The 23,605-nt window shown below is 35.2% G+C and overlaps 3 protein-coding genes across 5 annotated transcripts; 1 reads left to right on the plus strand and 2 right to left on the minus strand.

Annotated features, from left to right (window-relative positions):
- The first annotated feature begins 693 nt into the window (after nt 1-693).
- On the plus strand, nt 694-3,058 carry LOC112277383 (ATP-dependent Clp protease proteolytic subunit 6, chloroplastic). Its single transcript, XM_024509599.3, has 7 exons — nt 694-1,103; nt 1,229-1,294; nt 1,504-1,569; nt 1,728-1,868; nt 2,163-2,216; nt 2,348-2,440; nt 2,635-3,058. Exons 1-7 carry the CDS (start codon nt 795-797, stop codon nt 2,680-2,682), a joined length of 777 nt encoding a protein of 258 aa, XP_024365367.1. The 5' UTR covers nt 694-794; the 3' UTR covers nt 2,683-3,058.
- A 499-nt stretch (nt 3,059-3,557) lies between these two features.
- LOC112277381 (ran-binding protein M homolog) lies at nt 3,558-6,153 on the minus strand. The gene has a single exon (XM_024509597.3). It carries the CDS (start codon nt 5,847-5,849, stop codon nt 4,449-4,451), a length of 1,401 nt encoding a protein of 466 aa, XP_024365365.1. The 5' UTR covers nt 5,850-6,153; the 3' UTR covers nt 3,558-4,448.
- Nucleotides 6,154-6,802: 649 nt separating this feature from the next.
- LOC112277380 (putative leucine-rich repeat receptor-like protein kinase At1g68400) lies at nt 6,803-10,337 on the minus strand. Of its 3 annotated transcripts, none has more exons than XM_024509594.2 (4): nt 10,147-10,337; nt 7,906-9,344; nt 7,481-7,782; nt 6,803-7,329 (listed from the first exon to the last, which is right to left on the minus strand). In XM_024509594.2, the coding sequence occupies exons 2-4, from the start codon at nt 9,296-9,298 to the stop codon at nt 6,991-6,993; spliced, it is 2,034 nt and encodes a 677-aa protein (XP_024365362.1). In that variant the 5' UTR covers nt 9,299-9,344; nt 10,147-10,337; the 3' UTR covers nt 6,803-6,990. The 3 variants fall into 3 exon arrangements, with proteins under 3 accessions (XP_024365362.1, XP_024365364.1, XP_024365363.1); XM_024509596.2 differs by lacking the exon at nt 10,147-10,337 and adding an exon at nt 9,975-10,116; XM_024509595.3 differs by lacking the exon at nt 10,147-10,337 and adding an exon at nt 9,638-10,093.
- Nucleotides 10,338-23,605: the final 13,268 nt, after the last annotated feature.

Here is a 23,605-nt window from a genome sequence, read left to right on the forward strand (position 1 = left end):
CATTCACACAATTAAACTTGTGGAATTAAATAAAAAATTACAATAATTCTTTTAAAAAATGAAATTGATGAAATTTTAAAAGTGAGTGAAAGAATTACATGAGATGTATTATGAGATTTTGTGAAATTTTATCAACAAAAAAAAAATGCCATAGATCAAGCCAAATATAATATAAAAAGTATATTTTATTGTGAATTTCTCTTAAATCTTTTTGGTATAAATAAAAGTTTTACAATATATGAGTGCATGGAGGGGGGGTCCATGTAGCAATTCCCTAGTTTTAGTGTATCTTATTGATCACATCACGTTGTAACAAAGTTTGAAATTATATTCAAACTTACTAAATTTAGCATATGAATATTACAAAGCAGGGTTTTCTTATCTCTAAAAGAAGTTACATGTTCTCGCTTGTCGTTTTCTTTATTTCATATATATATATATATATATTTACGGAGGAATTCAAACAATAATTAAAATGAAAAAAGTAAAAGTACTTGGTGAAGCATGATAGAATTGTAGGTGAGTATTTGGTGAGACGAGAGCGGAGAGCTTGGAAAGTGCACGATTGACCAACGAACGAAGTGTAGAAGGACGAGGAATATGGACGGAGTTGTCAGCGAAGGGGGGGCTCGTCCGACGGAGACGCAGGGTTATCAGTAACAGCAGGTATCACATTGCGGCATTGGCAAAAGCATTAGCAGGAGGAGGAGCAGGAGCAGGAGGAGCGGGCAGGATCAGGTTGCGTTGGAATTGTGTCGCAACGCGTTGCTGCTGCTGCTGGGGATTCGGCGGAGATGGCCATGACAGCTCACCTCGGAGTGTCCCTTCACGCTCGGCCTTGTAAACTGGGCTCGTTGCAAGGCTTGAAACCGTCGGAGGGATGTGCAGTGCCGCGGAGTGTGAACCCTGTGAGCTCCGGTGCTGCCGTTGTCTCCCGGAGAGGATTGGCTCTTAGAGCTTCCCATGCAAATACTATTAGGGCTGCGAAGAAGGGAGCACCGCCAATGATGCCCGCTGTTCTCACGCCTTCCGGTCCCGTGGACTTGAGTACTCTCATGTTCCGTAATCGAATTATCTTCGTAGGATCTTCTGTGAATTCTGAGGTATGAGTTCACGAGGTTGGTTTCGGTTTTGGATTACATTTTTTAAAATCCTGATAAATCCACAATCAGTTCATCGCTGGAAAGAGTGACATGGGTATGTTGCGGGGTCTTGCTTCGTTCGGCAGGTGGCTCAGTCGGTCATTTCGAAGCTTCTGACTCTAGCTGCTATCAATGACGAGGAGGAAATTAAGGTTGAGTTACCATCCTATTGATCCTTGGCGTTGCTCTTGAAGTATTGTTAGATAGGATTGTCTCACTGTTTCTACTCCACCCCACCAGTTCCAATTGTCCAATTTGATTAGGGTTCGCCCACCCACGCATCTTCGGAGAGAAACGAGTTGGGTTCGTATTGCGATTTAGAGTGACGAGCTTCTCACACGACTTGGCTGAAAAATTGCAGATGTACATCAACTGTCCAGGTGGCAGCACTTATTCAATTATGGCTATATTCGATGCTATGCAATGGGTGAGTCACGGGATGTGGACTGAAGTTCAATTTGTAGGGGACAGCACGTGTCTGTATTCATTTGAATTCTTATTATGCCTTCCATGGATGCATTCCAAGGTCAATAACAGAGTTTGCAATAGTTTTTTTTACAGTATGTTGGTTTTATGTGAATGCAGATTAAGCCAGATGTTAGCACTGTTTGCTTTGGTATAGCTGCTAGCCAGGGTGCGCTGTTACTTGCAGGAGGCAAAAAAGGCAAGCGGTTCGCAATGCCGAACGCTCGTATCATGATTCATCAACCCCAAGGAGGCTGCGGGGTATTACTTCTCAGCTATTCGTTATTAACTTCTCGTTTGCTGTTAAGAGAGCTTGGAACTGAAGTTGTATAGTTTATAAGTTTTGAGTTTATTGCTCTTCATTCCTTGTTGCTATTTGCTGTCTCTAGACTCCTCTCCTCTCGAGTGGTCGTTACTCGCACTGACCTTGTCGATCGTGCTGTCGCATCAGTTTGTTCGCGTTCATACTGTTACCTCTCCGGTCATTCTGACAGTTTTAATACCTTCTCATTTTTGCTGGACAATCGCCATGTTTTTGGTGTTATTGATTGTCAGGGAACGGCAGACGATGTTAGAAGACAAGTGAACGAAGTCATGTCCTCTCGGGATGTAAGTCACTTGAAAGTCAATTTAGTCATTTTATCACTAGTCTCTCCACCAGTTTCGATTCATCGAATCATGATTATTGACTAGTGATACTGGCACCATCAAAAATACTGATATCTAAAAATTCTGTGCAGAAAATAGACAAGATGTATTCAACATTCTGCAATCAACCTTTGGAAAGAGTGCGCAAGTTTACAGAGCGAGATTATTTCTTCTCTGCTGCTGAGGTTCTTAATCTTTATCACATGAAGTCTCGTACTCTTCCGCGTTAACGATTGTGACTCTGTCACGGAGGAGTCTTATCTTCTGTTCATTTTTGAGCTTAGTGCTATTAGTAAGTAAAGCTATAAAAAAAGCAAGTAATATTATTAATATCAATAATAATGTGACAGCGTAATGATACTGCTTGTGGTGAATGCAGGCATTGGATTTTGGATTGATTGACGGTTTGTTAGAGACAGAATTCTAAGATTAGGCAACAATTCTTCCACGACTCCTGGGGCAGACTTTCACTGTAATCGAAACTGACAACTACAAACGTGTTCCGCATCGTACAGTTTGGTTTGTGCTCAATCTTAGACATCAATGTCATAGCTCATTTGAAATTTCCTTTTTTGAAAGCGCGTCATCAGCTGCCAATCTTCGCACAAGATCAAGGATTACACGGACTAGTACTGAGGACAGGTTCGATTATGGTGTAACATGCGCATTTGTGGTTTAACATGATGACACTTATTCTTCTCATCGAGTTAACCCTCAACTACAGCGTGCCACATCTACTGTATAATCAATATGCCAATTAATCAAGATGTTTGGGCGTGTTGCTCAGATTGCGTCAGCATTAAGCTTGGTGAGGTCTAAAATGAGAACTGCTGCTGATCTCTTACACAATTGTTGAGATTTAAAAATGACTATTTGGCATATTCATGTTGCTGTACACGATACACGAGGGAGAAGCACGAATTGTCGAACAGCTGCTACTCAAGCTTCAGCTCATGGTACTTTTTAATGAGAATTTGAAATCCAACTAGTGTACTGAACATCATAATCCCGTCCAAGTACATCTCATCCTAAGATGATTGAAACGATCCGTTCAGAATTATCATGCAGAGTTGATCAGAACAACATGCTGGCAAGCTCCTATAAACTTCACCGTGCTGAATACCACCGTAATAGTCCACTGTCGCTAAAAAGAGTTAACAACAAAGTGTTCCAAATTCAAAGGCAGAGATTTCAAAAAGAGTAAGCATGAAAAACCACCAGTTACTAGTGGTCAGCTGTTGTATACGGAATGAGAAAGACTCTTCATGGTGGACCAAGTTGATAGTCTGGTGCGAAGTGCACTGCACGGCAATAGGTTTCTTTATTCGAACTTTCAATAAAAATCCATTCGCCCCAATTTCTTTCTTACTAACCCTCGTAGCTTAAGCCGCAAATCCCTGCACAAACCCGGATACTCGCACAAACGTTGAAGGCAATCCCCACCTCCTTACTTTCTTCCGTTGAAGGCAAGCTAAATGCATGAACAAATATTTCTAAACCTAAACTTCTGTCCACCTTGGATCACAAACGCGACACTAAGATATATGATTCACAATCTACAACTCCAGAAAATCGAAGTGATGGAAAATCGAACTTCTAAAATGAAAAGAATATGTTTGACTCTGACTGACTGAGGAATCAGCCATAATATTATCATGTCAAAAAGCCCTGCAGCCAACTGTCGAAGAGGCATGATGCACTCGTAGTTAGCAACAATATGATTTTAATGTTCAGATTTTACTGAAGGAAGTCCTCAGACAGCCAGACACTATAAGAAGGCAGGCTTCACACTCTTACTAGAGCCATAAACACAAGCCGGAGGTCTCACGTTACTAAAAAGCTGTGCAGTCTATTATGAACACTTCAAATGCATGAGACGATGCAAACTGCCGAGAGTGGAGTTCAATCAAACGATGGAGCACACACTTCCTACTTTCAAATGATATTTGGCTAAGAGTGATTTAGAGTTCCAAGGAAAGCCAATTCTGACTCCCAAAGGATCCGGCCTGAGAATTTATCAATTGGAAGATTAATCGAACCTTATGTCTAGCTCACTCTCTATGCTATCTACATGCTGTGCTACCCTCTCCTCTGCCCCTCCACCCCCATTGCTTGCGACAGCGACTTCAATAGAGACATTTGAAAACAAGTCTGGCACAGACTACAGACAAAGAGATTTCCAGGTGTTCCACATTACCATCCCCCGTCCTTGCCTCCCTGCAGTATACGATGCAGTCGGAACACCTCACCTTGGCCTCCGTTGAGAAGACGCTTCTCAACATGACACGCTGTAAGCTGTCGGAGTAGCTTTTCCAATGCAGATTGAGGACGCTTTCCAGTCTTATCTACGATTGCCGTGGAGGGATTAGTGCCTAACACAAAAGCATTCACTGCATCTGCCACCACTTCCCGTTGACCAAATTGGAGAAGATAAGCCATCGGGGAATCTTGGGGCCGCTCATACGCCAATAATGCTAAACAATCATGCAGAAGTAGATCCTGGTCTCTGCTCTTTCCAAAGAATGATGCCAACTGCGATCGCGCCAGATTTACAGCATCCTCCACATGCCCCGTTCTTATCAACTCGATGAATTTCTGGCAGCGCAAAAGAAATAGGATTTTAGAGAAGTGCTCCTCCTTTTCCTGCGGGTACCATTCCTGGAGGTTTATGAGTACACCCTCCACATTGCCCTCCCTGATCAACCGCCGTAATAACTTCCGCTGGTCCAAGGCAAACATGTTGTCATCCGCCACGCCATTGGCTTCCTGTTGCGGAAGGAGCTCCCCCAATGCAATAGAACCCACGCAGCCGTCCGCACTTGCAGCCCCGCATGCCGCATCGAATGCAGTAAGAGTGTCATGGTATCCGTAGTGAACCAGAAAGGCACGCACAATGCTATGGCTGGCGGTAGGAGGAAGAGGCAAATTCTCTACCGCACATTGTCTCCGAACTCGTTCTTCCAAAATCATCGTCTCTACATCAAACAGAAACTTCCGCTGCCCAAAATTGACCTCCACTTTCTCATTGAGGCTGTGCAATCCGATGGTCGGGTACAACGGCGTCTTCACATCCTTATACACGCCCGTCAGCGCCTTGCCGTTTTTCGTGAAGAAAATCTCCTGCGCGGCATAATTGATGCCAGCGCCCACCGTATCCCCCACAGTAAACCCCTGTGCATACAGGTCTACCGACCCCGGCCCACGGTACAGCTTCCCGTCGTCTCCGTGATAGCCATAACTGTTCACCTCCCAGCCCGGCTGCCGCGAGTTCTTGAAATGCTCATCGGTGAACCCTATAGTAGTGTAACCCTTCTGCCCCCGGTCCTTGACCGTCATCTCGAAGTAGTATATCAACCGACGGCACGGCGCAGGCCTATTGGATTGAATGGCGCCAACATCATGCCCATGGCGACCATCTCCCGTGTACCTCGCCGTAAGCTTGTCCGTCGACACCACCAGATACAAGCTGCACGTATTCGTGTTCAAATGCGTCGGTTCTTCCTCCACTTCCTCCTCCTCGTCATCCAACGTCGCCCTGAACATGACACTCGAGGTCTTCTCCGAACTGTCAAAGGGGCAGAACCTCCCCGACATCGGAGACGCCGGAGACGCCAGCCTGCCCGTCTCCCCCTTGGAGCCCTGGCTCGCGTCCGCTCCAAATGCCCACCACCAACCCCTCAATTCTCACCCCCTCCAACACCGGGACAGAGCGAGCCGCATGTTTCAATCCTCTTACTCACCACATAAATTCTCCTAGCAAATCATCGCAATCTCCCGCTGCCTCAGCCCGATCGTCCCCGTAACAGCCCCGCCGTCCTGCGCCTTCTGCTCCTACTGCATCTGGCACAATACCGAATCCCCTCAAATCCTGATGTACTGATGATGGCTGAGCAAGCTTACAACCGAGACCTGCTTCGATTTCTCGGAATAGGTCGACGACAAATTAGCGGTGTCTCCAACGGACGGATGAATTTTCTCGTTCGTCCATTCCGTCACTCGTCGTACTTCGTAATGCAAGATTGCTTTGGAAGGAAGGTTGGGTGGGGTGGACCAAGAGCCTTCAACGCATGAAATCTTCTTTATGAAACAAAGGAGCAACTGTTTCACTGACTGGTTCAAACGGGATTGCTTCGCTCCCTCTTCTTCTCATCCATGCTTTCGTTTTAGCACGGCAATTTGCATATTCCAAAGCCAGATTACCATTTGGTTCTGTTTTCTTCTCTCTTAACATGTTTGGTGATTTTACAAACGAATGAGCACTCTGCACTGAGCTGTGAAAGTTCTTCCTCAGGCTTGTGGATTGCTGTTAGGGACCATGAGGTGCAACATTCAGAATTCAGTGACTGTTTTATGCCACAACTCGATATCACAAATACGGCAATCTTCAGCGTTTTGATTAGTTAAGCTCAGATTCACACGCATCGTCGTCTGCTGATTGGTGACTGCCTATTCTCGGTTCCGGTGGTATGGTGATGCATTTCTTGGAACATACACAACCGCGTTGAACAGAACCAGCAATCAATCATGAAACTCACACCGCACTATCCTTTGTGTAGAGAAACGTTGTGACGGTGCCGACGTAGAATAAATATGCACGAACATATACATATATGTTGCACGTCCATGTGCTAACTCTGCAGCTCTATACGAAGCGTAGAATAATGGATGGACAAATGCCGTACATCGTGGAGTTGTGATTTTGATGGATTAGTAAGTTCCAATTAATTTGGACAACTCAGACAGATGTATCAGCTTCAGAGGCCGCAGGAGATTGACAAGTTGGGGTATTGTTGTCGTAGAAATGGGATTGGTCCCTGGACAATTTCTCAAGCAAGGCGACGACCACGGTCATCTTAGGTCGCCGCTCTGGTATCGGTTCCGTACAGAGCAGCGCCGTTTGCAGCATGGACACCATGTCTTCCTCGATATCCTTGTGGCGCTTGAGCTCCACATCGAAGACCTCCACAGTCCACTCCTCCCGTACCACGGATTGCACCCATTTGGGCAGGTCGATTCCTTTCTCCGAGGGATGGAAAGATGCGGGGGATTTGCCAGTCAGAAGCTCCAGCATCACCTGCTCAATTCACAACGTTTGCCTCCTGTGAGCCTCTCCTCGCAGCTCACCAATTTCTAATAAGATGTATTGTTCTTCGCCACGTCGAAATCCGTTTTGAGATCATAAATTGAATTAGAGGATGAGCAATGAAAGATGCGCAGAAACTCACCACACCAAAGCTGTAGACATCGGATGGTTGAGATATTCTTTTCATGTCCGCATGTCCAGGGGCATGGTACCCAGCAACTCTTGAAGCTGCAGCAGTGGGGGACAAGATCAAAGAAAGGCCGAAATCCGCCACCAAGGGGCGATGATTTTCGTCGAGGAGGATATTTGATGACTTGATGTTCCCGTGGGCAATTTTTTGCTTCCCACATTCGCAATGCAAGTAGCGCAGAGCCTTTGCTACTCCCAGCGCAATCTTGAACCGCTGAGACCAATCTAGTGGCGTTCGATCCAGCCGTTGATTTCCTGAAAATGGAGTAAACAATATAAAACGACGGTTAAAAGTACTGCACCCAATCAAATCGCCACCTCGGTAACCGTAAGCTCACCAAGATAGTCACTAATGGGGGTTCTGAAGATTTTTCACACCATGGAGAGAATAATGGAGGCTGCCATGGGGCTCGTAGTCGTAGACCAGCAACTTCTCCTCTTTCGCAAAGTAGAACGCCCGCAATGGGAGCACATTAGGATGCCAGAGTCTCCCAATAGCATCCATCTTTAGCTCAAAATCCTTCTTGCTGGAGGCATTAACTTCCTTCATCCTCTTCACCGCAATAACGGCACAATTTTCCAACACTGCCTTGTATGTAGTGCCGAAGCTACCCTTTCCCAGCATCTCAGCAGATGCTCGCAAGAGATCGCTGAGCTCGAACCGGTTGCTGTTCTCAAAGAACACGAGATTGCCACGGTCGGACTCACTAGAAATCTTGATTGGGGAGTAGTGCGTCAAAGTCATGTCCATCTCTTCCAGCTTCTTTGGCGACTTCTCATCGTCATGCCGATGAGGGCATTTACGCCAGTAATAAGCCACTGAACTAACGGAGATGAGGAGAAACACGGCGGCATCGCCGAACACGATGGCGATGATTACACCCCTGCTTAAACCCGGCTTCCTCTTCTCAAGGTTCATTCCAGGGTCCGTACTCTGCGTAGATGGAACAGTCTTGGGCATGACACCATCACAGACTATGCTAGGAAACAGGATTCGTCCACACAACATGGGATTCTGCTGGAACGCAGACGCTCCGAATCTCTCCAGAGACGGGGGTATAGATCCAACCAGCTGGTTATGAGAGATGTTAAAATCGCTAAGATTAACCAACTGAATTGGCGGAATTAATCCAGAAAACTGGTTGCCTTCCAGCCGCAGCGTCGCCAGATGTGCAAGCTTCGAGATCGTTGCTGGGATCGGACCCGAGAGCTGGTTGTTAGAGGCTGTGAATCGCAACAGTTTGGCCATAGCTGCAATGGAATCTGGAAGAGGACCCTCGAACTTATTGTTGTGCAGGTACAGATGACGAAGATTTCGCCAGTGAATCATGTCCGGCAAGGATCCGTTAAGCGCATTATCTTTTAAGCTTAAAAGACGAAGCTGCGTGAGGTTTGACAACATGTTGATAGGGCCTGTCAGATGCATACCCTCGAGGACAATCTCCCGCACGAATCCTACTTCATCACAAGAAACACCAGTCCAACGACCAAGGCATGGGTCTCGATCTGTCCAGTTAAGAGTCTGCAGAGATGGGTCCGCGGAGAGCTGAAAAAGCTGAAGTGTATGAGTGTCCGGCGAGAGTGACGTAACTGGCGCGGCAGATTCTGCCAAAATCAACAAGCCCAAGATTGCAGCATGACTGAAGAGGCAAATTACGGGCATTGCTCCGCCCTTCCGAAACGCTCCCATCACACGGTTTATTGGGAGGTGACCATGTGATTTCCGCCTACTGCATCGTTCACCAACGCTGTTCCTAGAGTTGGCTGCCATTGCAAAAAGCTCGAAGCACGGCTATAGTGCCGTAGTTTTCCATCATCTAATTCACACAAACACCAGCACGTAAAACAATAATTTCAAAAAATAAAAAATAAAATAAAAAACTCTTCGTTTCGGTCGTCGTCAACAAAGGGGCCGTCACCGGACAGTAGCTGGGACGTCCAACTACGAGCAATGCGAGAGGATGACCAAAGCTTTTAAACAGTAAGCTCGCACATTGGAATGTGAGACACTCGACAGTATTCCGCGCAGTACTTCCAGAAACTACAAATGAGAAGACAACATGTAACCGCCAGTTTAATATAGGCAGCGACAACAATCAATACTACTCACAGCTGCAGTGGCGAAGTCGTCCAAAGGTAGATCCCTGAAGTTGTATGTATATATATATATATATATATATATATCGCAACTTGAGCTAGCAAGGAATGTTATAAAGACACAGGAATTTCCCTCCCTCGCTCTCGCTCTCGCTCTCTCTCTCCCACACAGTCTCTTCCCCGAGCTCTCCATCACCCACCCCCAGCTCTCTCAATTGCCAAGCACTGAGTTTCATAAATCCTCGATCAATCAGCACGACCTCAAGCCCAGATACTGCGTACAGCAATCCGTGAATAATCACGGATGAGTCAAATCTGGTCAACTACACCATCTTGTCACGCAGTCTCACCCGATCCCGTCACCCTCAGCACCAATTAGTACGTAACACAGCCTGCATAGCTGCAACCAGTACCCGACTGCCTGCACCTCTGGAATCGCCACCTTCCCAACAGCACCGAAACGAGATGATCCATCGACTGTCAACTGGTGGCATTTCCGAGCTGCAGTGCAAGAGAGCTTACCAGTGCAGCTGTCACAGACGAGGAGGTGCTTAGGGAGATGCGCTTCTGGCTGAGAACTACGACCCACTCAAGTCACATGCCAGCCAGCATTGCCATCGCCCAGCTCATGATGCAAACACCTCGAGCATCTCCAGAGCATCCATCAATCGCCAGCCAGCCTCTGCACTCCGCCCCTCCGAGGTACAGTTGCTGCATGCAAGTGCGCAATCGCCTCATTTTGTTCTGCGGCCTTGCGGGGGGTATCAACCGGATATCAGTGTAGTCTGAGTGGTCATAGGGGGTTGAACCTTTGCAGGCAGGGGAGGGGCCGGACCACCATTCTGGTGCACCAAGGCAGTGACTGACTGACTGAAAGACTGAGGGAGGGAGGGAGAGTATCCGTGATACGACAGGCATGGGGGTGGGCATCAAACCCCAGGGAGGAGGGGAGGGACCCCCCACCCCACCCCACCCCATGACCACGCTCTGACCTGCTCAGAGTCAGAGCTCCTTGACCTAGTCCACCACGAGACTTCACACCTCTCACATCTCAGAACATGATCAAATTGATAAATATGTGAATATGTATATATATATATATATATATAGAGAGAGAGAGAGGGATTTGTAATTCTATACTTCTATAATATATTTAAATTAAAATCAAATAGAAAGTATGTCTTTTTCATACAGCACAATTCCAAGTATTGTAGCTAATAAAAAACTATGCATTTCATGGTAATTACATCCATATTAAATTTTTCGACATTGAAAATCTGATTCTATTTCATATATTTTATTACTATTTTATTATTATTATTACTTTTGAAGTTCTTTCATGATGAAATTAGCCTTTCCATCGCATGTGAATTGGTGAGTAAATCATCTCAATGTTAAAATCCGATTTGCAAGTTTCAATTCATGTAAGTATGTGTTTTTTTCTACTACAAAGATATCACATTGATGTCTCTTACATTTCAAAAATACAAGTAATCTGGCTATGAAAATGTTAATTTGAGTAAATTGATAAGAAAGAAAGGAAAAGAAACTATAAACCAAATCAAAGTTTAAGTTTGGATCCTGATTACAATCCATGCTGTTTTTTTTTTTTTTTTTTTTTTTTTTTTCAAATTTTATTTACAGAGATAACCATAAATGTTATTGCTATTTTTATTGTGTGAAAGATTTTTTGAGTTCTTTGTGTAAGAAACAATTTTGTCCTGGTATATTTCAACTGGGGATGTTTATGGAATATTTGAGTTATTTAATTGTAATATGCACTTATAAACATGCCTGCACTTCTATACGCCATGTGTTAACAAAAACTATGGCACCTGAATGCTCTTATCTGCATAATATTATTATAAATTTTTTAATCCTACACATTAATAATGAGGAATATTTTAAAAATATAGTGCAAAGAAACAAGAAGTAATAATAAAATTAGTTGAAATATGATTATATGCATTGAGACACGTTTATAACAACAGATACCATTATCACTTATATACAATATCTTCTAAAATCATAAATAGAGTTTGAAGGAACTCGGTATTGGTAAATAGGTAGGAATTCTTTCATGAAAATACTGGTTTCCCTGTAATAAAAAAAACACACGTTAAAAAAATCATACAGTTGCAAAACATTCTCAAGTGTGTGTGGGTGTTTCAGGATGGAAAAAGCACTGGAGATCCTTCAAACTCTAAATCTGTCAAAAGCGAGCACAACATTCTAGAGGGCAAATAAAACAACCAGTGGAGAGGGGTTCCGACGGATTCCGGCTGGAACAAGGCACCGTGATCAAGCTGCTGCTGCTGCACTAGTAGTAGTAAGTTTGAGGGGCAGGGGGCCCACTCACCCCGCCACCCAGTTAGGACAAGAGCCATGGCCTTCCTTCCTTCCTTGGTTGGGTGCATCAGCTCATGGCCACCTTCAGTGTGAGAGAGAGTGACAGGCGGCGGCACCCTGGCTTGGAAAAGAACATGGGGGAACAGGAAGAGGAGTAGTAGTAGTAGTATAGGGAGAGTTCCCCCTACAAGTTCCCGGACGTTCCCCAAAAGTGGGACTGGCACGCACAGCACACGCGGCGTCTCTCTGCCCATAACATCCAACAGAAAACATTCTGGGCCATTAAGAGAGAGAGTGAGTGAGTGGGGCAGGCACACACAGGGGGACTGGGAATTGTGTCCATGCAGCTGGCCCACTACTTCTGTCTTCCATTGTAAATCCATCTGTGTGTGTGTGTGTGTTTATAGGTATCTATCTACCTAGCTATCAATATCTACATCTATCTTAATTTATTTTGTCGATCCCCCTGTCCACCAGCCTGCAAAGCCGTTTTAGAGACCCAGCATTGAATGCAGAGTGTGGCAGACAATCCCGAGGTGGGACGAGGACGGGTCTGTCCTTTCCTGTTACCCCCACTCCCACTCCCACTCCCCCACCCTTCCCTTCTCTTCCCTTCACCCGCTCTTCTCATCATCCCCCTTACTGCTCATCAATCTCATACGACCACGGATAGATGGATGGACATACGAATGTCGATGAATATAAGGATGGATGAATGGACGGGTGGATAGACGACATCCCAACCCCCTGCATTCGTGCGGACGAGCGAATGGATGAATGGTGAACCAAATCCAATTAACTGCCACTAACAAGGCGTTTTACGAATTTCGAAATCGTAATTATGTAGTCTACGGTGGATGTCTTCCTCAACACGTGTCTTTTTGTTTTGCCCTTCTCATGGACTCTGTTGTCATTATTTATTTATTTAGTATGTTTTTTTGTTGTAGTCGGTGTAAATTCTGATACGCTCACTCTTGGGTTCAGATTTTATTTCTTAGTATTTTTGCATTCAATATGCGTTGATGTTCTTATGTAATACATTTAACAAATATGCGGTACAGGTACTTTACAAAGAAAGAATGAAAGAAAGAATACACACACACACACATATAGTTATCTTCATAGAATGATATGTGACCAATGAGAGGGTACTCGTATAAAGACTGTTAAATAAAGGCACTGTAATATTGTGATATTACAACAGTATGAAACATGATTTACAACGGTGGAATTTGAGGATTTTAATAATTTAGAAACTAGTTTTAAATAAAAAATTATAAAGATTTTTTAAAAAATATAAAAACTATAAATCAATTGAAACATTTAAAACCAATATTTTAAAATAATAACAAGAGTAATTATACAAATCATATAAGATAATCTTTTTAGAAAAAATAGTTGCAATTAAAATAATTACACTAACTAGAAACAAAGAACTAATATGAACTGCTCTGAAATTTAATATTGGGAAGATTGAAGAGTCATTTGTCTTGTCCTCATTTTTAGGAGTAATTATATTAATTTTAAAATTTATAATTACGTATTATTCTGAATTTTATTTTAAAACAGAAATCACGATTTTCTTTCCTTTAATACTCCATTTTGATATTATTTTTTAAGTATAGATAGGAACAGAAAGCTTTATATATATTAAGATAATTATACATAAACTTCAATATTAAGAAAATTCGATCTTTAATAATCAATCTCATCGTTACTAATTTTATTTAAAGATTTAATTGTATTTACTTTTTATAATTATAGGTTTTGATTCTAATTAGGTGTCTTGATAGATATTTAAATAATATATGTATCAATTTCATATGTTCTTTAGTTATATATTAAAAAATATCCACATTTATGACTAGTCATTTTATTCAGTTAGTTTTATTGTCCTATAAAAATACTTATTCAATAAGTAATTGCTTGTGAATATTACTTATATAGTTTTTATGGATGATTGTATTAAATTATTTGAGGTAAATTTAGTTAACAGTAAAGATATGTGTAATTATTTAGTTATATACATACATATGATATATATATATATATATATATATATATAAAGGTTATTTTATGAACACAAATTATATTTTTAATATAAATTATTTTTAAAATATTAATATTTTAGTATATTTTAATATTTTTAAATTCTCATAATTTAATTTTTGTAATTAGTTATTGATAAAGTTGAACATCTATAATTAATCCCTTTTAAATCAATATCCTCCAACGATTAACAATTTATCATAAAACCAATGTAGTAGATTGGAATATAATTAATATCCATGATAGCTAATAAATATTATTATTATTATTATTATTTTAAAGTAATTGCTTCTATTTTGTTCTACAAAGCTCTATTTGTATGCATCAAAGTACATTTTGTGCAATGGCTTGGTCATCCATTATCATATCCAATATTTGAGTTGTACTCTACAAGCAACTAAGCTTCCCTTCCTTGGACATGATTACTTCTTTTGATTTTTTGTATTCATTGATTATTTTACTGTCAACATTTTATGTATAAGTAGGGGCAACATAATTGCCATGTAAAATCTCTTTGTGTATAATTTGTGCTTCTTCCATAGAATTAGGTAGATTGGTAACAGACACAAGGTGGTGCACTAGGAGCTAGTTAATTCCTTCTTGAGGTTCTTATTTCAGTTGATATTCTTCAAGTTTAATTTTATACATTGAATCTGTTAAATTTGTCGTAATTTGGAACAGTCAAGTATTGAGATAGAAATTTGTGTTTGTTCCAAAGATTTTTTTAATTTAAAGGTGCCTTGGTCCATATCATTTCAACTATCTAACAACTTTCTAAATATTTGCTTCTTAACATTCATCCTTTGCAATTACATCTTAAAGTTTATAATTAATAATACTTATTATTAAATGTTTAAATAATATTAACATTTATAGATTGGATTTTTGATGTTATGCTTGCAAGCAACATTAATAATATAGTGCTTGTCAACTCTAAATTTATTTAGTATGAGATGGGACATTGTACAATAGAAGCAACAGTTTCTTGCTAGCCATTCTCATACCATTGTAAAAATATTTGCAGCCATTCTTAAAACAAAATTTTAGCCATCTAAGCTTTTTGATTATTTTGATAATGAAATCCAAGTTGGCTGCTGTTTTTTTAATTGAATGCTCAAGATTTCACAACATGTTTCATAAAAAGATGTTGTCTTCAATCATTACCATATGCATTGGTTGTAAAAAGAATTTGAGTTTTAATTTTAAACATTCATTTTGGCATTGGGCAATGATTTTGTTGAGCGTAGTGCAGTAAAAGAATGTGATTTTATCTATGTTGTATACATTTTGGGATTCATATTGTGCTACCCTTCCTCACAATATAGGCAGTTCAAGTTTAATAGCTACACTATTAGCTAAATTACTTTTACGGTGGGACTTTATTTTTTTTGAATCCATGTTAACTTTGGAACTTTGGTAGCTAATTGGTAGAAAATTCAAGGCCCTTGCCAATGACAAACTAGTTAGAAAACTAGTTTTATCAAATCACATGACAAAGCTACCTAGTAAGCTCAATATTAAAGCACCAAGTTTGCAAGAACAATATTTGATTTAAGAAAAGTAGTTAAGAAGATCTTTTTCTTAAAATGTTGGTCTGTTCTATATTCTCACGTTTGATTCTCTTCTTTAGAATATTGCTCATAATGCCTTAAGATAGAACTTTACACATGCTAAAGTAATGTTTTTTTTTGTTTTTATTTATTTATTTATTTCTATTTAGCTAAGTTTTGTTTTGCAAGATTCTAAGGTGGAATTATTTGTGTTGACATAGTTGTAATTGTTGCTTTTTGGTTAAATTTCTTGTAGAAAGGTATGGAATTGCTAAGAACTTAACTTGAGAAAGTTAAAATGATATGTGTTGGAGGAAAATAGAGAGGATGGGAAAACAGAGAGAGACAAAGGAGTGAAAAGAAGAGAGGGTTGTGAAAGTAATGGGATTTAGATATAAAGTGAAGTTGCGTGTCAAAACAAAGAAGTTGGATATTCAGAGAGAAGGGGAGAAGTTGCATGTTGGGAAGGAGGAAAGAAGTCATACAATGATTTCTAATAATCCCTACTAATTAATACCTATCTATGCATTGGATCATATTATATATATATATATATATATATATATGTGTGTGTGTGTGTGTATGTTTTTTATTCACTATTTTTTGTTATTTGTATTTATTAATCATTAAAAAAAAATAGTAATCTAAATAATTTATAAATAATCAATCTTTTTTTGTTGTAAATTTTATATCTGAAGAATTAAAGTTCTCATTGTAATAAATAACAGAGCTCCAAAAAACAAATTATTCATAAAAAAAAATTTCTACAAAACTTAAGTTTCTTTTTGTTCACAACCAACAAATATAACCAATTCTTTTCAAATATTATTTCATGATTTAAGTCATGACTAGAATTTTTCTTTTCTTCTTTTAATGCATCATACTATTTTTTTTTTCTTATATGATTATACTTAAAGTATACTATTCTGTAATAAATTAATTTATCAACCGATTTACATGAATATAATAATTTAAATTTAGATTTATAAATTTAAAAATAATTTATAAATTTAAATTTAATTATTTCATATTTTTTGCTTATAAATATAATTAAGAAGGAAGAACTTTAAAAAATATATAACATTCTTTTTTTCTTTTAATAATTTTTTATGTAAGATTTTCTTAAGAAGTTTTTTAATCATTATAGCAAAAACATTATTTAGATACCAACTACAAGAAAAATTGTAACACTTTATTAATTTAATAATATGTAATTTTTGATATTTTTATTTTTATTAATATTATTTAATTTATATTTAAAATATCTAATATTGTTTTTGAATCCTTAATTAAATTCTTGTTCTGGATATCAAAATCAATGACCTACATTTGGATCAAATATTAAAGTATTTATTTAGAATTTTTGCTCTTATTAAAACCTTAAATTATGTATAATGTTTTATTTCATTTCTTATTCATACCACTTTGAAATATAAACATATATTTTTAAAGATTGGTCAATTCATAAATTTACTTGATATAATAAAAGGTATTTTTTAAAAAATATTATAATAAAAAAGATTTTACAACTTATCACAAATTTTTAAATTCTAGTTGAATTATAATTAGAACTCTCTTCATAGATATTTATTGTGACCTATATTGCTATCTTAGTGATTTTTATTTTTTTAATATTCAATAAATTATTTTAAAATTGATAGTTTTTTTAAAACTATATATAGTTTTTTAAAAATTGATATATTGACTAGTTATACTTTTATATTTGTATTATCTTAGAATATGCATAACTAAATTTTGCTACTATTTTTTATTTTTTTATAAATTATATTTTACAACTTGAAATGTATTTGAGATTGTAGCAAGTTAGTTTATATAAATATTACATGTTGTACTAGACATACCTAAGTTTTTAAGCTGTGTAGTTCTAAGTAGCAAAAAGACACTCATTAATAAAGATGAATTTAAAAAAAAATTATCCATGGCACTAAATTTATTAATAATTTATAATTCATCTCAATATAATATTCTATTTATAAGATTCTATTAGCTCTTTTGAAATAGGTTTGATTTTTTATAATTTGATACCAAAATAATAAAAAAAATATATCTATAAATATATTTTAAGATTTTAAATTTTTCAATAGTTACAAAAATATAATTGATATTTATAAATTAAATAATTTAAATACATACAATATGATTGAAATAAACAAATTAGTCATACATTATTAATTTTATTGTTGGTTATTGTATATAGTTTAAAATACCTACCATTTTAATGTACATATCTATATTTATTGTGAAAGAAAATCTGATAATTTTTTTCTATTAATACTTATAACTATCAAATATTTTATATTTTTTTTATTATTTAGAAGAATATATATATATATATATATATATATATATATAAAATTTATAAATCTATATTCTTTACAAATATAAAAACTATTTAAAAGTAGTAGTTTTAGTCTTGTGAATTTTTAATTCACATAAGATAAGTAATAAAAATCTGTTTAATATGTTAATTAACAAAATAATGACATTACAACAATAATTCCAAGCTCATACTACTACTTGATCTTTCAAAGTGATTAATAATATAAATTATTTATTTATGTTAAAAATTAAATTAAATCTTTCAAATTACATATTTTCAATTTCAATCTTTATTCCTTTATTTGTAAATATTTGGCATACATTGGTTAATTTTACTATATAATTATTTTTATAAAATATCAATCATAGACATACATATTTATTCTAATATTTACCTATTTGATTAAATAGAAGTAGGTAAAAAATGCAACTTTTCATGAAGAAAGAATAATTCTCTTGAAGCTAAATTTTTTTCATCCTTTTGTAATAAAATCAAAATTGATTGTTGATTCAACCTTAATTAAGTAAATTCAATCAAGTTTGTCTTTTGATCCTCTTGTTCATGATATTAAGAATAATTCTTCTAAATCTCATGATACTTTCAAGTTTGAGTTTGAAAAAATATTATTCTACTTTGAAGGATGATTATACATTTCAAAAGACAAAGCATGATTACATGTTCTTCAAGCTTGTCATGACTTTTCAACTGTCGGATATTTTGGATATAGTAAGACTTTAGAACTAATATCTAAAGATTTTTAGTAGCATCAAATATAGAAGGTAGTCAAAGACTTTATACAATCATGTGATATTTGTTCAAGGTCCAAAATTCCTTGTTATTGACCTTATAAACTTCTTCAGCTATTACTTATTTAAGAATAATCATGACCTTTTGTTTCTATAGATTTTATCATGGATCTTTCAATCTCAAGTTTGTATGATTCTATATTTTTCATAGTAGATTATTTTATCAAGATGTTATATTTTATATCATGTATTAAATCTATTAGAAGTGAAGAAACGTTTTTCTTGACAACATCTATTGCTATCATAGATTGTCCAAAGATATTATATTGGATAAGAAGACTCAATTTATATCAAGTTTTTGGAGAATCCTTTTCAAGTTTTTAAAGATGGATATAAAGGTGTCTTTGGATTTTCATCCTCAAATTGATGGACAAACAAAATGAGTGAATCAAATTTTGAAATAGTATTTGAAGTATTCCATCAATTATCATTAAGATGATTGGACAATTTTTTTTGCCATAGGCAAAGTTTTCATATAATAATTTGGTATATTCTTCTACTCAACAAACACCTTTCTATGCCAATTATGCTTATCATTTACAACTTGATATTTTTGACTTTGTAAAAGTTAATAATCTTACAACACAAGATTTGATGAATTATTTTTCAGAGCTACATAGAATAATGAAGGCATAGTGAAAAGAAGCTCAAGAATAATAAAAGATCAATGCACATGCTTATCATTAGAAACAACCACAATTCAATGTGGATGATATGATATGGCTACTTTGTTGTAATATCAAGACTACTTGTCTTTGTCACAAGTTGGACTATTATAGGCTTGGACTTTTTCTACTAGTGAACAAGTCAATCTTGTTGCTTATCAATTATATCTACTAGAATCTATGAAGATTCATCCCATATTTTATATGTCTCTTCTTGAGCTATATGAGACATTGAATATCTCAAAAAGAATAAAAATGACACTTCATCCAACATGAGTGAATAATAATCAAGAAGTCGACCTAAAAAAAGTCTTAGATTTAAACCAGTGCCAAAATAGATTAAAATATCTTATTCATTAGTATAGATATAATATTAATGAATGCACATAGAAAATAACAAAGAATCTTACAAATGTAATAAAAAAAGTTAAGATTTTTTTATCAATGACATCCATCAAAACCAAGATAAAGAATAGCAAAATTTTGCTATAAAAAAAAATATCCATAAAAGAAAGAATTCTACCTTTTACTCTTATTTGTAACTTTTTTATATTTGTGATGCTAAGAAAATAGAAAATCAACAACCAATGAATTCAATTCAAGAACTATCACTTAGTGACTTATTAGATGAGACATTACAATTGTCACAACCTTCAAGTCAATGTAATTGAGATGAAGATCTTCAAGAATGATATATCTTTCTTTGAATAGATGGCAAGATATGTGTTTGGTATCACAACCTTAGAAGAGACTCTCAAAACTTATTATTTACTATATGACACCATGCTTTTTTCAAATACCACCACAAGCTTTCTTAAACTTTAAAAATCTTCATGTCAAAATTTTTTTTTTTGAGTCCCAATTCCAAAATTTGCTCATGCATTGAGAAATGTTCAAAGAATCAATACACAAGAGCTATATTGTAAAGATACTTATCTCTATGAGATGACTAATTCACTCAAATTAGCTCAATCCACCTATTGGCCCAACATGTATAATAACTTAGCCAAATATGAGGTAGAACTTGAGATGAAGAGGAACAACAAGTAGTTGATTGGAATCAGCAACCACAAGCATACTACCCATCTCATTGTAGATCATTGAAATAAATGCATAATATTTTTAAATATTTTAAAATTTAAAATTTATTTAAAACTTATTCTTGTTTTAAACCTTTTAAGATAAGTTCTAAAAGAATTGACCTTTTATGGTCTCTAAAATTTTAAATTTACTTGGAACCATAAATTTTCCTTATCTCATTATAACATTTGATTTTCTACCATTCCATATATATATATATATATATATATATATATATATATATTATAATATTTATTCTAATTATTTTATTTATTATTTATATTAATAGAAAATAAAGGTACAAGCATAAAATTAAATTATTATATATTTATAATTGAATTTCAAGCTTTATATATAAACAATTTGTTTCTAATCAATCTACTAGTTTTATATCAAGTTTATTTTTTCAAAACTTGCTATAAATAAATAAATATATCAATATTATTTTGAATCTAAAAAAAATATACTATTAATATTTACAAAAATTATACTATTGAAATATTAATGTTGCCATATTTCAAAATAAATTAAAAATTATTCAATTATTATAAATGTAAGATGTTGTTTTATATTAAATTTATATCAATAAAAATATCAACATATTAAAAATTAAATTGATATAGTAAATTGGAACAAATATAATATAAAACAACATCTTATACTAAAAACATTTCTATATTTTGAAAATATGTGCATACATAATATACACTTCAAAAGTAATATGAACCAATGAATAAAAGTTATTTATATTTTATGGGATTCAAAAATTTAAAATTTGAGGCTATTAGATTATGTTAAGAATATATGCAATTTATTTTTTCTCTTAAATAAAAATCTTTAGTAAAAAAAAATATATATATATATTTTTATTAATCAAAAAAATTATAATTGATTTTAATATTTAAGATAAAATAAAATATCTTATATAAATTGGATATTGAAACTACCAATTAAAGTTAAAATTATGCATTGTTGTATTGCATGAAGTCTTACTCAAGAATGCATCAAGCTTTTGGTTATAGAAGATAGAATAGAAATTGCTATAACAAAATCGTAATTCTAATAGAATACTAAATAAACTCTAATTAAACCTTAAAAATGCTAAACAAGCTTTAATCAAATTTAAAAGAAACATTGAAGAAATAATAAAAAAAACAATAAGAAATTTTAAAGGAGTTAAAAGAAAATCCACAATAAATCTTACATGAATTCATAAAAAAATTCTTAAAAATATTAGAATAATCACAAATATATCTTAAATAAATTTCAATCAAGTTCTAATTTAATCCTAATTAAAACCCTAATATACTTCAATCAAATCCTAGACAAATCCTAAATCCTAAATGAAACCTTAAACAAACTCTAAATTCTTAATCAAATTCTAGAAAAATCTTATAGCCTAGACCAAACCTAAAAAAAATCCTAAATCCTAAACCAAACCCTAAATAAATCCTAAATCCTAAATCAAACCCTAAATAAATCCTAAATCCTAAATCAAACCCTAAACAAATGCTAAATCCTAAATCAAATCCTAGACAAATCCAAAATCCAAAATCAAACCCTAACCAACTCAATTTAATCCTAGTATTATGTAGAACTTCAATATCTATCAATCAAACCATTGATCTTACTTAAAAATTTATATACTTTTCTACAACTAAGTTAACAATAAGTACAAAAAATTTGAAGATAATTGCACTTACAAAATGGAAGAAAAATTCTAAAATCCATTTGAGTGTTGGCTTGTTTCCTACTCCAATCTAAATGTTAAACTTTTAACTCTAATATCTTCTTTTTAAACTATTTAATTGTTCTTAAATTCCACATATATATAACAAATCAAGTCTATTATCTTGACATATAAATTTTACCTCAATTTAATTAATAGATTGCTAAAAATCTTAGAAATCCTAATTGCCTCACAAAGTCCAATTTTTGAGACCTCAACCTACTTGAAATTCAATGAACTTTAATTCAACCATTCGATCAAGCTCAAACTTATAGCATACACTTTAGAAAATTATTCTTATAAGTCCTCAAAATTTGAATCATAGATCTACTACCAAACTTATATAATTTCTCAAATTGTAATACTCTTTTTATTTCACAAATTCCAAAGTCTCACAAAACAATCAAGTCTTTGCAAAGCTCTTAAAGAGTCATTACACACTCAAATCACTCAAAATCAATGCTTAAAGAAACCTTTTCAAGTTTGCTCTCTAATTCCACTCTTTAATTTACAAAAGAACCTTAAATTGCTATAGGTGCTTTGTTTTATATCTTGGGGTCTCATTTTGATATAGGTTGAAAAACAAACCTCTCTGGGTATCAAATTTTGCCCTTTTGAGTTAATTTTTGCTAAAATAAATTCCTAACTTTCTTTTATATATGCTTATATTCTTTATTTTTTAAATCTATCTTATTTTATCTTATTTATGGCCTTACAAATTAAGTAGAAGCCTACTTTGCAAAAAGGTAGCATTTATACCTTCAATTTTACTTTCTTTTGGACATTGTCTATTTTCTAAGATAATTTGCTATAATATTTGAAATAAGATCTACTATAATATAATAATTTCTTCACCATTTTCACCTATTAGTTGTATTATATTACAACAGTGTGTTTTTAAATTGTCAATTTTTTTTTATATATATATATATATATATCAATAAATAAATAAATAAATGGTGACCCTAAAAATATGAACCACAAAATAGACAAAGTTTGTGAGAGGCTGAGTCGGTGTCTTTAGGCTCTGTTCATACTATAGCCTCATGCAAGTCGAAAACAACTCTCTTCATAGAATTTCCTTATTCATATTAGGACCACTTTTATACCATAGCCTCATACTTGATACATTCCATGTTAATATTTGAAGAGTCATAAAATATAACAACATGAATTATGTTACAAAAATAAATAAAAAATTACCACTTTTAATTTTTAAATATGTATATTTATTAATATTTCAAATGAAAAATAAGAAGAAAAATGCTTAAAGATAGATTGATGACTAAATATGATTGCAAATATTAGAACCAAATAACAATAGAATGCATAATTGTTTCATTTAGCTTGCTACATGGGCTACCACTACTGTGTGTGTGTGTGTATGTATCTATATATATATATATATAGGT

This window comes from Physcomitrium patens, chromosome 25, assembly GCF_059467195.1.
Source record: "Physcomitrium patens ecotype Gransden chromosome 25, ASM5946719v1, whole genome shotgun sequence".
NCBI classification, from domain to species: domain Eukaryota; kingdom Viridiplantae; phylum Streptophyta; class Bryopsida; order Funariales; family Funariaceae; genus Physcomitrium; species Physcomitrium patens.